This window comes from Doryrhamphus excisus, chromosome 7, assembly GCF_030265055.1.
Source record: "Doryrhamphus excisus isolate RoL2022-K1 chromosome 7, RoL_Dexc_1.0, whole genome shotgun sequence".
Lineage (NCBI taxonomy): Eukaryota > Metazoa > Chordata > Actinopteri > Syngnathiformes > Syngnathidae > Doryrhamphus > Doryrhamphus excisus.
In genome coordinates this window covers 8,288,727-8,303,382 of record NC_080472.1, presented here as the reverse complement: position 1 = coordinate 8,303,382, position 14,656 = coordinate 8,288,727, and the positions used below count along the sequence as shown (strand labels likewise).

General features: G+C 44.5%; 2 protein-coding genes across 3 annotated transcripts; one reads left to right on the top strand and one right to left on the bottom strand.

Annotated features, from left to right (window-relative positions):
- Positions 1-237: 237 nt before the first annotated feature.
- Positions 238-3,426, bottom strand: LOC131132579 (phosphatidylinositol-glycan biosynthesis class W protein-like). The gene is made up of 2 exons (XM_058078337.1): positions 3,387-3,426; positions 238-3,024 (listed from the first exon to the last, which is right to left on the bottom strand). The coding sequence occupies exon 2, from the start codon at positions 3,019-3,021 to the stop codon at positions 1,567-1,569; it is 1,455 nt and encodes a 484-aa protein (XP_057934320.1). The 5' UTR covers positions 3,022-3,024; positions 3,387-3,426; the 3' UTR covers positions 238-1,566.
- A 735-nt stretch (positions 3,427-4,161) lies between these two features.
- On the top strand, positions 4,162-13,575 carry vps51 (VPS51 subunit of GARP complex). 2 transcript variants are annotated; one of them, XM_058077991.1, is made up of 11 exons: positions 4,162-4,770; positions 5,187-5,316; positions 5,385-5,531; positions 5,619-5,838; positions 7,689-8,601; positions 10,143-10,358; positions 10,444-10,527; positions 10,706-10,834; positions 10,922-11,043; positions 12,358-12,445; positions 12,508-13,575. In XM_058077991.1, exons 1-11 carry the CDS (start codon positions 4,582-4,584, stop codon positions 12,766-12,768), a joined length of 2,499 nt encoding a protein of 832 aa, XP_057933974.1. In that variant the 5' UTR covers positions 4,162-4,581; the 3' UTR covers positions 12,769-13,575. The 2 variants fall into 2 exon arrangements, with proteins under 2 accessions (XP_057933974.1, XP_057933973.1); XM_058077990.1 differs by having other exon boundaries at positions 10,706-10,840; positions 12,508-13,570.
- The last annotated feature ends 1,081 nt before the right edge of the window (positions 13,576-14,656 follow it).

Here is a 14,656-nt window from a genome sequence, read left to right as displayed (position 1 = left end):
CAACTGTGTCTGTATGCCAAGTTTTTTTTCTTGGTGTGACGTTCCGTGTCTCCTTTGAGGTATTTTGACGAGTCCCTCCAGAAATACTTGATGTCTTTGACGTTGACTGCACGTGCATATTTGATGGGGTATATTTTGTTTGAACAATTGTATGTAATTAAAGTGAATAGTTGTATTATTTTCTTTTTTGTACATATTGTTAAATTATTCACAAATAAATTCATTGAAAAAATGTGTTTGCCTAATAAAGACAAAATCACTAAATCATTCAACAGTCTTAGAAATACAAAATTTGCAGTGGGTCCATCATCCACCCGTGGTACTCAGTACTCTATGTAGGCACGCATACCCATGAATGAATAAAAAACTTGCCTGTAAACATGAAATTCCCTCAAACTAGTTCCAGCATGCGGCTAACCCAAAATATAAACTACACAAAAACATCTGTACCATAACTAACATGTCCAACACTGTAAATGGTGTATATAATAGTGTATGATTTGTACTAGCTTGATTTTGCACTTTGTATGCTCTTGTGTGCTTTTGCTGCTGTAAACCTGGAATTTCCCCTTGTGGGACAAATAAAGGCTTATCGTGTGTTATCTTAGCGGGGTCATGGATTCTGTGCACTGCTACTAGGAGATCTGAGAGAAGACGAGGTTATACTTGTCGACCAGGGGCGTCCAAACATAGTGAAAAATGAAAGGATGCAGCTTTGGATGCAAATTTTGTAAAGCAACACGTGTAGATATGCTAAGAAGTTATACAGTATATATTGCAAGAAAAAAGACGGCCGTTCAGCTTTATGATATAAGTGAAATGCTACTCAAATATTATGAGTTTATTATTTTCAAATTGTGACATTTTTCCCTTCTTCAGTTTAAACTTTTTTTATTCAATGTTTTGACTTTATTCTCCCAAAATGCCATCCATTTCTCATGATACATCTGTGTCTAAAGTGCGACCTGGGGTCCATTTACGTCACATTACTGTTTTTTTTAATTTATAAATATATATATATATTTAAAACAACAGCACAGGCGAGAAATTAGGAGTAATTAAGTCAAAATAGGCTACACAGTAATTGAGTGGTTCGCGCGCAGACCTCACAGCTAGGAGACCAGGGTTCAATTCCACCCTCGGCCATCTCTGTGTGGAGTTTGCATGTTCTCCCCGTGCATGCGTGGGTTTTCTCCGGGTACTCCGGTTTCCTCCCACATTCCAAAAACATGCTAGGTTAATTGGCCACTCCAAATTGTCCATAGGTATGAATGTGAGTGTGAATGGTTGTTTGTCTATATGTGCCCAGTCCAGCTGGAAGAAAGCTGGGATAAGCGTGTGGATAAGCGGTAGAAAATGAATGAATGAATAAGTCAAAATATTGAGAAAAATATCTGCAATCTAATGAGAAAATGTCACAAGGATAATGTATGCTAACAGTTCACAAGCATTCACAATTGTATGCAATAAAACACAACACAGGATGCAAAAAGCCATAATAATAAACACACAGCAGCAAACATTCATATGAAATATATCAAATATATCGAAATTGTGTCAAAGACATTAGAATCGCACTCTTATTCCAAGAAGGTGTAAAGCATATATTCCCAAGCAATTCATGAACATGAACGACAATAAAAAGCACACGGAAAACAAAGTGCTGCAGGCAAGCGTGTCCACCGAGATGTTGGCGAATATTGTCAAAAGGTTTGCGAGCAAGAAAAATAACATCTGATTCTTGTCGACAGCCTGAATGAGACACAAGTTTTCCATCTCCTCTTTCTTTTCCCGGGAGTCTAAATTTGAATTCCACGACGACGGTACAAAGCGGCAGCCGGAGGTCGTCTGTGAAAAGAGTACAATCACATCGGCTAAAGCGATGCAGGATAGAAAAAGCAGCGATTGAGCCACGCTCCAGAGGCAGAACGGTAAATTAGCCAAGCGGCGAGACACCGGCTCCACAATAGTCTGACATGTGCACAAAGCAGCAAATAAGAGCCAAGTCGCCACGAGGAGGTTGAAGACGGCTTTGAGCCAGTCTCTAACGTGGGATCTGGGCTGCATCACGTAGCATCCGATCTGCACTCCTGCCATGTAGACGGCAACATAACCTGCTGTAGAGAATATCCCCTCCTTGTTAGCATGCAGGAAGTCCTTTCCTCTGTCATCGTTGTGCATGATGAAAGCCTTCAGGCCTGTTGTCTCCAAAACACACTGATACACTCCACTGATGAGAAGACACAAAACCCACGACCTTCTTGCCGGTACAACAACCAAAAGCATTTTTGTCACGACTCTGACAATGGCCAGCGTGAAGAAAAAGTTCCAGTGGACGCCATATTCAGTCACATGTTCTTGGTAGTTCCTCAGTTTGACAAAGACAAGTCGCGCCACACCGAGGAGAACCAGAGGCCACACAGACAGGAGCTGCTTGGAGATATGTTTCACCTTGGATCCAGACACGTTCCTGCCACGTGCTTCTGGGCAGACCAGACCGTTGGCCAGGACGAACGCTCCAACCCCGAAGTCCATAACGCCAGTTCCGTACGTTTCCGTTTTAGCGTATCGCCTTGGGAAGACTCTAAAGTCCACGGCAAGAATACTGATGGCTGTTTGCACGTTCACCATCACTCGAAAGATGGTCACAAAGGGAACTTGTTTGAAGTGAACGGTCCCGCCGACGAAGGCGCTGAGAGCAGTCCGGCGTTCGGTGCGGCAGACGCGGCAAAGCGCGCATGACAGCACAAAGGTGAAGCTCAAGACCACCTGAAGAAGAACGTCGCTCAGGACGGTGCATGACAGCACCAGGGGGAGGACCAGTGCTGAGAAATCGAGAAGCAGGTGAGAAATGGGTGGGAACGGCAGAGGGAGACTCCCCTTGGCCTGATGGTGGAGGATCAGGATGAGCGCTCGATTGAGGATGCAGAGCGGGGTGAGAAATGAGCCCACGACCACTTCCTGTAAAGTAGTTCCGTTGAGATTACTGACAAACGCTTCTTTCAGTTCCTTCTCAGACATTTCCTGCAAACATGAAATAACATTTACTGCATGATGCATTCTTTTAATTGATTAAACGTTTTTCTCATAGTAGATAGTGCTGATGTATCAAACTATCAAAGTTAGAAAACTTTTGTCTGTTTGAATGTATTATCCTGGATGATAAATTTTCCTTTGGTTTCCGTGCTTTTTCAAGAATTCATTTGCCAAATTATCAACTAAAAGGGTCTCTTTTAGCATCATTTTGAAAATAGCACTGAAAACATTTGGACTATCAGTCTAAAAGTACTTCCAGTTTAAACAAAATGCAAAATGAGGATAAATCCTAAAATGCAAATGAGAAAAAACAGCCCTTGTCAGTCCTTCGTCGGGTAAGTTGCACTTACCGCAGGTTAACAGCAATGCAAGACCCAAAACGACTTTCCCCACAGCAAATACTAGAAATGCGTCTTGACGTCATCGGCCTGCCTACTTGTCGATTTGAGGACGTCGCATTCATGGCAGCTCGGATTTGTGAGTGTTGAAACAATTAATAAAAATCGTGAATTAGTGCTGCTAATGTAATGATGATCACAGGCGTGGCAATAAGCAACATTACCATATTAGTGAGTAAAAACACAAGTAAAAAGTAAAGTCAATTTTTATTGCTGCCATTTAGAAACAAACGTGAACCCACCGAATTCTTCATAATAACATTTTTCAAGTCTTGAAAATAAATCTTAAAATACAGATCTACAGCTATTTATGATAAAAACAGCAGCACAGGAGCTTGTATGTAGAACATTATCCTTAAATATCTAGAAGTGACATTGTAGTTTTTTTTATTTTATTAATTAGGGCCAGAGCATAAAGACCCAGTCGGTGCAAGGGTGCTGTTGTAATCTCTGTGTTTATTAGTATTGATACTTTCACAAAGGTAATGGGTACTGAATCGATATACGTGTAAATGGTGATATATACCGTTGGTTGGAAGAGTTCCAATTTGAATGTCTTTTCTTCTTCCTGCTCCTTTCCAGACGTGTAGCAATTAAGTGTATATCTGGGTGTATATTAATGTAACATTGTATATAACATTGTATACATTGCCATATTTCAAAATGCATTATTTGTAAATATAAACAACTAACAAACAACTGATTCCTGCTTCCAGGCTGATAACCCGGAAGTACAACATTTAGGTCGGTAGCGCGTGTCTTGCTAACACGTCATAGTTGATGCCAGGTCGGATAATTTGTAAAGCTTGCAAATTTCAATGTTGTTCCCCGTTGTTTTGGGTTGGGGTTGTTTTCAGAGAAGTCGTCGCTTGTTTCTCTCGCGAGACCTGGCTAGTGGCAACGCGACGCTGGGCGTTCCACACATCCGGAAGTGGTGTATTGAATTTTAGTATTGTTACGTTTTCTCATTTATTTTGTTCACATCGGTTGATATTTATGTGATATCCAGCAGCTGCTCGGCACACCGATTCCACTTTCGGTGTAAACCCAATCGCAAGTTATTTTATACCAGTTGAACGCCGCTCCACTGACTCGTTAGGCTTTTAGTCATTTTACACGTCCATCAGCCGGTTCCCGTTTGTTTGCTATGGACGCGGTGGAAGCAGACGGTCCGGCGGCGAGCTCCGACGACCCCGGGAGGAGGCGCAGGGTGCACGGCATGTTGAAGCTCTACTACGGGCTCAACGAAGAAGGAAAGCCCGGAGAGAAGCCGCAGTCACTGGATCCCTGTGACATCAACGGGCCCCATTTTGACCCGGAGCACTACCTAAACAAGGTAAGTGAACGTTAATGTAAAAACAATGTCGATTCTTTATTTCTATATTGTTTGCAGTGGATACAGCTGCATTGTGGCGCAACAGGAGGTGCACCAATCTAATATGTTTAACATTGTGGTTGTAGACTGAGCTTTCTCCTAATATAGTGACTATTGAGCTACAGGAGAGTTGCAACACTACAATTGTGTACCACTGCAAAATAAAAGTACTTGAATAAGCACTTTGTTACTGAGAGTATACGTTTTATTACTTTTATACTAAGATAGTTTAGATGCCATTATATTCCATAGCATAGCTTTTTGGTGTAGATGTCTCCTCGAAGTTTGGCCAGTCTTTCAGACAATTGTCATCAATACCAACATTTTACTTTGAAGTGTGGATAAATTGTGACATCTGCGTGCGTGACCCCATGCAGCTTCGAAGGGAATGCTCTCTAGCGGAGCTGATGGACCAGGAGACCTGCATGGTCAAGCAGATCCGTTCTTTGGATAGTGACATGCAGACGCTGGTGTATGAAAACTACAACAAGTTCATATCTGCTACAGGTGAGGGACTTGCCATCCGAAGTGTTGTCCAATCAGAATATCCTGCAATGTCTCCTGTCTATCTCCAGACACCATAAGAAAGATGAAGAACGATTTCAAAAAGATGGAAGACGAAATGGACTGTCTCTCTGCTAACATGGCGGCCATCACTGATTTTAGCGCTCGCATCAGTGGTACCCTCGAAGACCAGCATGCTCAGATTACAAAACTCTCTGGTGAGGCTGTGAAACCAGGGTTGTTTGTTTTGATGAGCTGGTGGTGGGATGCTTCATGGCCTTTTATGATCCTGTTTCATTCCTTAGGGGTGCATACTTTGTTAAGGAAGCTGCAGTTCCTGTTTGAACTACCTGCCAGACTAAACAAATGCTTGGAGCTGCAGGCCTACGCTCAGGCAGTGAGCGCTCACCGACGTGCTCGCTGTGTGCTACAGCAGTACAGCCACCTGCCCTCCTTCAAGGGCATCCAGGATGACTGCCTGGGTATCATGGAGAAACTGGCGGAGGAGCTTCGGCAGAAGTTCAGGTCAGATTGTTGTGCTAAAAGTGGAAGATAGCAAGTGTTTCATGTGGGGCTGTTGAGATATTGGCATAAAAATCAGATGCCAGGTCATACTGACATCGTACTGATGCACACAAATCTAGCATACCTGCAGAACAATATCAGTCCTTAATTTCATACAGTGTGTTTGTTGTCATAGCTTTCCAAATTGTATCGTTGCCAGCATTATTTAATTGGATTCTTATTTGTGAATGTATGAAGTCTAACCTGTCCTCCAACTTGCATTACATATTGCATATAACATGGCGCCCTCAGTTTAGCAAAAATATATTAATTAGTTGATAAATGACCACTGATGACAATTTATTGTATGTAATTGGTTCATGAATGGGATATTTTTGTAGTCGGAGCATATAAAACCTGTTTACAACCTTATAAATACTGTTTTTAACATTATTAGAGCCCTCAATACATGAAATAACAACCCTATAGTCCCCTTTACACTCATATTACCCAAAGTGATACCACTGCTTTTTGTTCCGGACGGAGTACAGACAAAAATCATTAGAAAGGTCAGAGAAGAAATGGTCATACTAAAAAGATGGTTTGATAATAATAGATTGTCCTTGAACCTAAGTAAAACTAAAATCATGCTGTTTGCTAACAGCAGAAAGGACACGCACCAGCAAATATAAATAGACAGTGTAGACATAGAAAGGGTGAAGGAAAATACATTTCTGGGGATCACAATAGATGAAAATATGAGCTGGAAACCTCATATTACAAGTATACAACATAAGGTGGCCAGAAATATTTCAATATTGAACAAAGCAAAATTTGTTCTCAATCAGAAATCACTCCACACTCTTTATTGCTCTCTGGTTCTACCATATCTTACTTATTGTGTGGGCTAATAACTATAAAAGCAATCTTCACTCACTAAATGTACTGCAAAAAAGGTCAGTAAGGATAATTCATAATGCCGCCTACAGAGAACATACTAACTCCTTATTTCTAAAATCACAAATACTTCAACTTGCTGATATAGTTCATCTTCAAACAGCTAAAATAATGCATAAGGCTAAAAATACGCAATTAGCTAAAATGTCATCCAATACTTCTCTACAAGAGAGGAGAAATATGATCTCAGGGAAGAAGTACATTTGAAACACTTCTATGCTAGGACTACGTTATGCTAGCCATAGCATTTCAGTATGTGGAATCAAACTATGGAATGGATTGAGTAAGGACCTCAAACAATGCACAACGATGAGCCAATTCAAGAAACAATACAAGCAGTTGATGTTTGCTAAATACAAGGATGAAGAGTCTTGAACCTGTCATGATATATATATATCACTATATTGACACTTACTATATTGCCCTGTGATTGGCTGGTCACCAGTCCAGGGTGTACCCCGCCTCTCGCCCAAAGACAGCTGGGATAGGCTCCATCACCCTCATGAGGATAAGCTGTAGAAAATGAATGAATGCATATTTCTGACTCATAGGCCGTATTCAACCATGAACCAATGATGATTTATTAATAATTGCAAAATACCATGATAGAGTGAAGCCACGGAATTTGAGCTGCAAAGTGGCGAGGGTTTACTGTGTCCTTGAACGCGTGCAACCCAGCCTTCGACCAACAGAAGTCATGAAACACTCTTCCATCTTTGGTAACACTTCTCCCTTCCTGGTGAAATACATGATCCCGGGGTATCCAAGGTGTGACAAAAATGGTAAAAATAATAATGAATTGCCTTTAAAAAAAAATACATGCACATACGCCATGGCCATTTATGCATATTGGAAAATGACGTACATTTTTGTGTGTGTAATTGTGCACTATCCCTTTGTTGTGTTGCCCGCAGGGATGGTGGATCAAGTGCTAAAGATTTATCCGAGTGCGTGGAGCTGCTGCTGCAGTTGGACGAGCCGGCGGAGGAGCTCTGCGAGAAGTTTCTGAGCCACGCTCGCTCTCGCCTGGTAGTGGACCTGCAGGGCCTGGAGGCCGAGATTAGGTCGAGCCCGTCTGCTTCAGACGTGAAAGATGCGCCGGTACGCAGGCCTTCCCCTGGCACCTTCATCGCTGCTGGATCGCCGCCTGACGGTGCCCCCAAAATGAGAAGTCTCCCCTCTCCCGCCTCAAACACAGACATCTTGGAGTTCATCGACAGAGGCTGCAACGAATTTGTCAGCAGCTTATGTTTGGTCATTACTTCTTATCAAGAACTTTTCATCAACCACGCTCAGACAGGCGAGCTCGCATCCAAGAATATTCCTCAGATGGCAAACAGCAAGCTGCACGCCTTCGTGGATGACCTCGCCGTTCGATATTTCTCGCTCGTAGAGCGGAGGATCCAAGAGGAAAAGAGCGTGGCGGATAACTCCCTCTTGGTCCGCGCCCTGGATCGCTTCCACCGCAGACTCCAGGCCGTGGCCAAGCTGCTGCCGGGCTCCTCGGTGCCGAACCAAGGCACCGAGATCGTGATCCGTGCCGCAAACGAACGACTCAAGCAGTACCTGACGGCTCTGCAGAGCTTCTACATGGACAGTTTGACGGATGTTAGGCAGGCCCTTGCAACGCCCCGCCTGTCCATGGCTGGTGCAGGGGGCGGGGCTCATTTGGGCGGTCCGGCCTCCAGCAGAGATGCTCCGAGCAGCCTCCCCGAGCTGCTCTCCTCCCTGTCGGCGTCGATCCTAAACCAGATCAAGTCAGTATTGGCATCGGTGCACCTCTTCACAGCCAAGGACATCACTTTCTCCAACAAGCCATACTTCAAGGTGAATGCTCTTTTGGTTTTATTGGACTTTTTATCTTTTGTAACATCACTCTCGGGTAAGGTTCCATTTCTTTCAAAGCAAAGTCTATGAAACGTCATGACAAAACAGGGATTATACATAATATACACATTTATATTATACATCACATTATTTCATTCATTCATTTTCTACCGCTTATCCTCATGAGGGTCGCAGGGGTGCTGGAGCCTATCCCAGCTGTCTTCGGCCTTCCTGGACTGGTCGGCAGCCAATCACAGGGCACATATAGACAAACCAAACCATTCACACTCTCATTCATACCTATGGACAATTTGGAGTGGCCAATTAACCTAGCATGTTTTTGGAATGTGGGAGGAAACCGGAGTACCCGGAGAAAACCCACGCATGCACGGGGAGAACATGCAAACTCCACACAGAGATGGCCGAGGGTGGAATTGGACCCTGGTCTCCTAGCTGTGAGGTCTGCGCGCGAACCACTCGACTGCCATGCATCATATTATTTCTTACTGGAAAAATGTATTTGGTTAGAGTACATTTTGTTTAGAGGCAGACCTTCTGGAGGGGAATTATGACGCTAACCAAGGTTCCACTCTATTTCTAAAGGTGTGCAATTGGATTCTGATCCAAATGACTGACTGTCTTCATTTATTTACAGTTTTTCATGTACGTCCACTTTTTTTGCAAGTATCATAATAATCAATGTGCAGGGCACCATCCATCCATCCGTTTTCCTCCGCTTATCCGTGTCCGGGTCGCGGGGGCAGCAGTCTTAGTTGGGAAGCCCAGACTTCCCGGTCCCCGGCCACCTCCTCCAGCTCCACCGGGAGGACACCAGGCGTTCCCAGGCCAGCTGTGAGACATAATCCCTCCAGCGTGTCCTAGGTCTGCCCCGGGGCCTTTTCTCGGCCGGGCATGCCCGGAACACCTCACCAGGGAGGCGTCCGTGAGGCATCCAGACTAGATGCCCGAGCCACCTCAACTGACTCCTCTCGATGTGAAGGAGAAGCGGCTCTACTCTGAGCCCCTCCTGGATGACTGAGCTCCTCACCCTATCTCTTAGGGTGAGTCCAGCTACCCTATGAAGGAAACTCATTTCAGCCGCCTGTATCCGCCATCTCATTCTTTCGGTCATGACCCAGAGCTCAAGAGGTGAGATGACCATAGGTGCGGTGACCATTGGTGACCTTCCCTCACTCGTGAACAAGACCCCGAGATACTTAGGGAACAGGACCTCATTCCCAACCCAGAGGGAGCACTCCACCCTTTTCCGACTGAGAACCATGGCCTCTGATTTGGAGGTACTGAGTCTCATCCCAGAAGCTTCACACTCAAAAGATGCAAACCATCCCAGTAAACGCTGAAGGTCGCAGTCCAAAGAGGCCATAAGCACCAGATCACCTGCAAATAGCAGAGATGAGATTCTAAGATCTGAGTTTCTTGCAGGGCACGTGTATGGTAAAACGTCTACATTTGTGGGGCATCCTCACAGTGTGTCTTTAACCTGACTTCATCTTCAATGCATGTTTTGTTTGTTCGTGCAGGGCGAATTCTGCTGCCGAGGTGTTCGCGAGAGCCTGGTGGTGAGCTTCATAAAGTTTGTGTGTCAGTCCTCTCGCCAGTTTTGTGAGAGCGCCGGAGACAAGGGAGGGTCTACCCCTCCGGCCCTCCTGTTGCTGCTTTCTCGCCTCTGCTTGGACTATGAAACCTCCGCCATCTCGTACATACTCACTCTTACGGATGAACAGTTCCTGGCACAGGTGCAGTCAGCAGATCTATAAATCCTGGCATTTAGTGTCACTGAATGTATTCTCGCTAACCGCAACCTTTTTAATATGTTGTCAGCACCATAGTCCGGTTACACCCGTGACCGCTCTTTGTGCAGAAGCCAGGGAGGCGGCACAGAAACTACTCAACCATTATGTCAAGGTAGTTACTCTTCCTTACCATGCAGACCCTTGATCATTGTGGTGGGGGAGTCGGGCCAGTGTCACGTTTGTCTTTAAGCTGCAGTAGAGTAGGAGTACACACAAACTGCAGTAAAATAAAGTAAGTATATCTAATTAAGAGATAAATCAAGTAGATCTGTGTGTGTTCATATTTGCAGGTTCAAGGCCTCATTATTTCCCAGATGCTTCGAAAGAGCGTTGAAACACGAGACTGGGTCAACACCATCGAGCCGCGAAATGTCCGCGCGGTGATGAAGAGGGTGGTGGAAGACACCACCTCCATTGACGTACAGGTGACGTTCGGCCTCGGAGGGCCTCTCTTCCAGCTTTCATTTGAGCAGGGCGCCTCACGGTGGCAGTGTGTGTCGCTACAGGTTGGCCTTCTGTACGAGGAAGGCGTGAGGAAAGCGCACAGCAGTGACTCCAGTAAAAGGACCTTCTCCGTCTACAGCAGCTCGAGGCAGCAAGCGCGCTACGCTGCAAGCTACACACCAAGGTACTTTGGCAATTTGGCCAGGAGTGCCCTAGTGCGTGTGTATATTTGCACATAATACATGATAAAGACGCAATGGCTTCTCATGTAAATGATGAATGATAGTAACCACATTAGACATTAGACAAATAGCACCCTTGTAGTCACCTTTACACTTCTATTAGTCATTGTTTACACCGGATTGCACAATTGTTATGCTACAGGGACTGGAGAATGCCTCTAGTTTGGTCGCGTACAACCATACATTCATTCATTTTGTACCGCTTATCCTCACGAGGGTCGTGAGGATGGTCGGGGGTGCTGGAGCCTATCCCGGCTGTCGTACACGGGGAGAACATGCAAATTCCACACAAAGATGGCCGAGGGTGGAATTGAACTCAGGTCTCCTAGCTGTGAAGTCTGCGCGCTAGCCACTCGACCACCGTGCAGCATGCGTACAACCACTTAACCTCAAATATATTTCTTCTAAACCTAAGAGTTTCAGTTTCAACTTATGAGCGGGGAAGAGAAGGAAAAGGAATGGGCCAGAAATGTACCACTTCCACACGGAATGGATGAACCTTTGTTTCACTCTGCAGCCGTGGCTGACTACATTGAGTGCAAGGCAGGGTAATGTCATAAAGATTGATGGCTCATCCATGTAACATTACTGTTGCCTAGCGACCATATATCACATATCGCTTGCATTTCAATATGTTTTGACCAATAATAGACCATAATCTACCACCAAACAGCCATCATTATTGAATTTCCTGAAAAAAACAGATATAGCAAGGGAGCAATAATCAAACCACAATATCGTGAGTGATGACGATGGTCTGATAAGCACAACATACTGTGGTGGTAACTCAGTCCACAGCGACAATTTGAATAACTTATACATTAATCACCGACAGGAAACCGGGACAGGAAGCCAAGTCAGGGCTTTGGAGTTGAGCTTTTTTCGATTTGGTGTTGGTTTCAGCCACTATAGCGCTTGTTCGGAAATCATTTCAACTTGCAAGAAAAGCCTTTTGTTTCTGCGATCGAGTCTGGTGCTTGTGTGTCTCACCGAACATTACAGCAACAATACTGACACCTAGTGAACTACATATCACAACATCTTTGAATGCATCTTCTGAGTTGTTTTAGACATTCTTATGCTTGAAAATGCTTCGTTTGGGCAAAGAATATGCAAAATTTGGTTAAATATGCATATATTTTGACTAATAAAGGTTAGGCGAACTTACTGTAGAATTTGCCAAACCAAAAAACGACCTAGTAGTACACATGCTGACTTTTATGCAGATTTTAGTTCTGTTTTCGTTGTGACTACAGCGCTCCCATGGACACCAACCTACTAAGCAACATTCACAAGCTGTTTTCCGAGCGGATTGACATCTTCAGCTCGGTGGAGTTCAACAAGGTGAGCGCACGTCTTTATCACATCCTCGCCGACGCACTCACTCACTCGCTCCTCCATCGCAGGTCTCGGTGATGACGGGAATCATCAAAATCAGCTTGAAGACCTTCCTCGAGTGCGTCCGCCTGCGCACCTTTGGTCGCTACGGGCTGCAGCAAATCCAAGTTGACTGTCACTACCTGCAGATGTACCTGTGGCGCTTTGTGTCTGACGAGAACCTTGTGCATTTCTTGCTGGATGAGATAGTGGGGAGCTCCGCCCACCGCTGCCTGGATCCGGCCCCGATGGAGCAGAGCGTCATTGAAGTGATCTGTGAACGGGGTTAAAGCTCAAAGTGCAACACTGACTGGTCACGCACAACGTATCGCTGGATATTGTCAAATACTGGACTTCTCTTGGGTATTTATTACTGATAAATGTCCACCACAACGCTCAAATCATTTATTCAGGTGTCGATACCACACAGGTGTTACGTCATCATTTATAACGCTTCAGACACTAAAAAAGTAAGCCAGCACTATAAGTCACCTGCTTTCATATCTTTTAGTGGCACTTGAAATATCCTCAGAAATCATAATGGATTTTTACATCAACTTTAGAGAAATGAGCGTGCGTGTGTTTAACATATTCGCAACACATACTGTAAGCTTTCTCCCAGAAATGTGACGTATGAATGATAGAATGATAAAAAAGGTAACCTATGGATGTATTGTGGAATCATTTATCTAAAGGTAGTGTATAATAACAAATCATGCATGGTGTTTAATTAACAACAAATTCCACCACGTAATTTATATGATTCAGCTGTAAAATGAGTATAACATGTCTAAATAAATGTGCCTCTAATCACAATTGCACTTTTTAAACGTTATTTCCTTGCCATTATTATCACTCAGTTCATACAGCTTAAGTCTTTCTCCTCCGACCCCTCCCCAGTCACCACAGGTGTGCCCCAGGGCTCTGTCCTGGGGCCCCTTCTCTTCATAACCTACCTTCTCCCCCTCGGCCATATCTTCCGCAAATTTAACATTCATTGCCACTGCTTCGCGGATGACACGCAGCTCTACCTTTCCTCCAAACCTAACTCCACACTCCCACCCCCCTCCCTCACCTCCTGTCTCTCTGAAATAAAATCATGGTTCACTTCTAACTTTCTGAAACTTAACAGCAATAAAACTGAATTCTTACTCATTGGCACCAAATCCACCTTATTTAAAGTTGACTCCTTTTCTCTCTCCATCGACAGTTCCTTAGTCTCCCCCTCCCCTCAGGTCAAGAGTCATCCTTGACAGCACACTATCTTTTCAATCCCACATTAATAACGTCACCAAGTCAGCCTACTTCCGTCTGCGCTCCATTAATCGTCTCCGCCCCTCCCTCGCCCCCCACACCACCGCCATCCTCGTCCACAGCCTTGTCACTTCCCGCCTCGTCTATTGTAACCCTCTCCTCTTCGGCCTCCCTCAAAAATCCCTCCATAAACTACAACTGGTTCAGAACTCTGCTGCCCGCATCATCACCAGAACCCCCTCATCCCACCACATCACCCTCATCCTGCAGCAACTCCACTGGCTCCCAGTGGCTCAAAGAATCACCTACAAAATCCTTCTGTTCACCTACAAGTCCATCCATAACCTTGCCCCCCCTTACCTCTCTGACCTCGTCCACATTGTCAATCCTTCCCGCTCCCTCAGATCTTCCTCCTCCCTCCATCTTACTGTACCCTCTGCACGCCTTAGCACTATGGGGGGCAGAGCTTTCAGCCGCTCTGCTCCCAAACTCAGGAACTCATTGCCAACAGACCTCTGTAACTCTGCCACCCTTCCCATCTTCCAATCCAAACTCAAAACTCATCTGTTCAAACTAGCTTACTCTCTTTAACTCTCTTTAACATGCCCCCCCCTTTATTTATTGTATGTTCTTATTCATTGTTTATTCTTGTATCTTGTATTTTATATGATCTTCTGTACAGCCATCTTGGGTGTCCTGAAAGGCGCTTTGAAATAAAATGTATTATTATTATTATTATTACTTGTATCATGCTGTCCAACTGTTTCTCCCTGTCCTGTGATACAGCTCCTTCCAACAGTTCTGCCTAGCAACAAGTAGCCACACTACTACAAAAACGGAGAATCTGAGCAATTGTGCCGACTTGCTAACTAAAACTATGTTTTAGTTGTTTTATTTGTTGTTTGTGCAGTTCATTGTGTAGGG

Bases quoted from the DNA above. Each gene is read 5' to 3' on its own strand.
- LOC131132579 (XM_058078337.1), bottom strand. From the start codon at position 3,021: ATGTCTGAGAAGGAACTGAAAGAAGCGTTTGTCAGTAATCTCAACGGA.
- vps51 (XM_058077990.1), top strand. From the start codon at position 4,582: ATGGACGCGGTGGAAGCAGACGGTCCGGCGGCGAGCTCCGACGACCCC. The intron at 10,359-10,443 runs GTGCAGTCAGCA...ATATGTTGTCAG, and splicing joins ATGAACAGTTCCTGGCACAG to CACCATAGTCCGGTTACACC. The intron at 10,841-10,921 runs GTGACGTTCGGC...GTGTCGCTACAG, and splicing joins CCACCTCCATTGACGTACAG to GTTGGCCTTCTGTACGAGGA.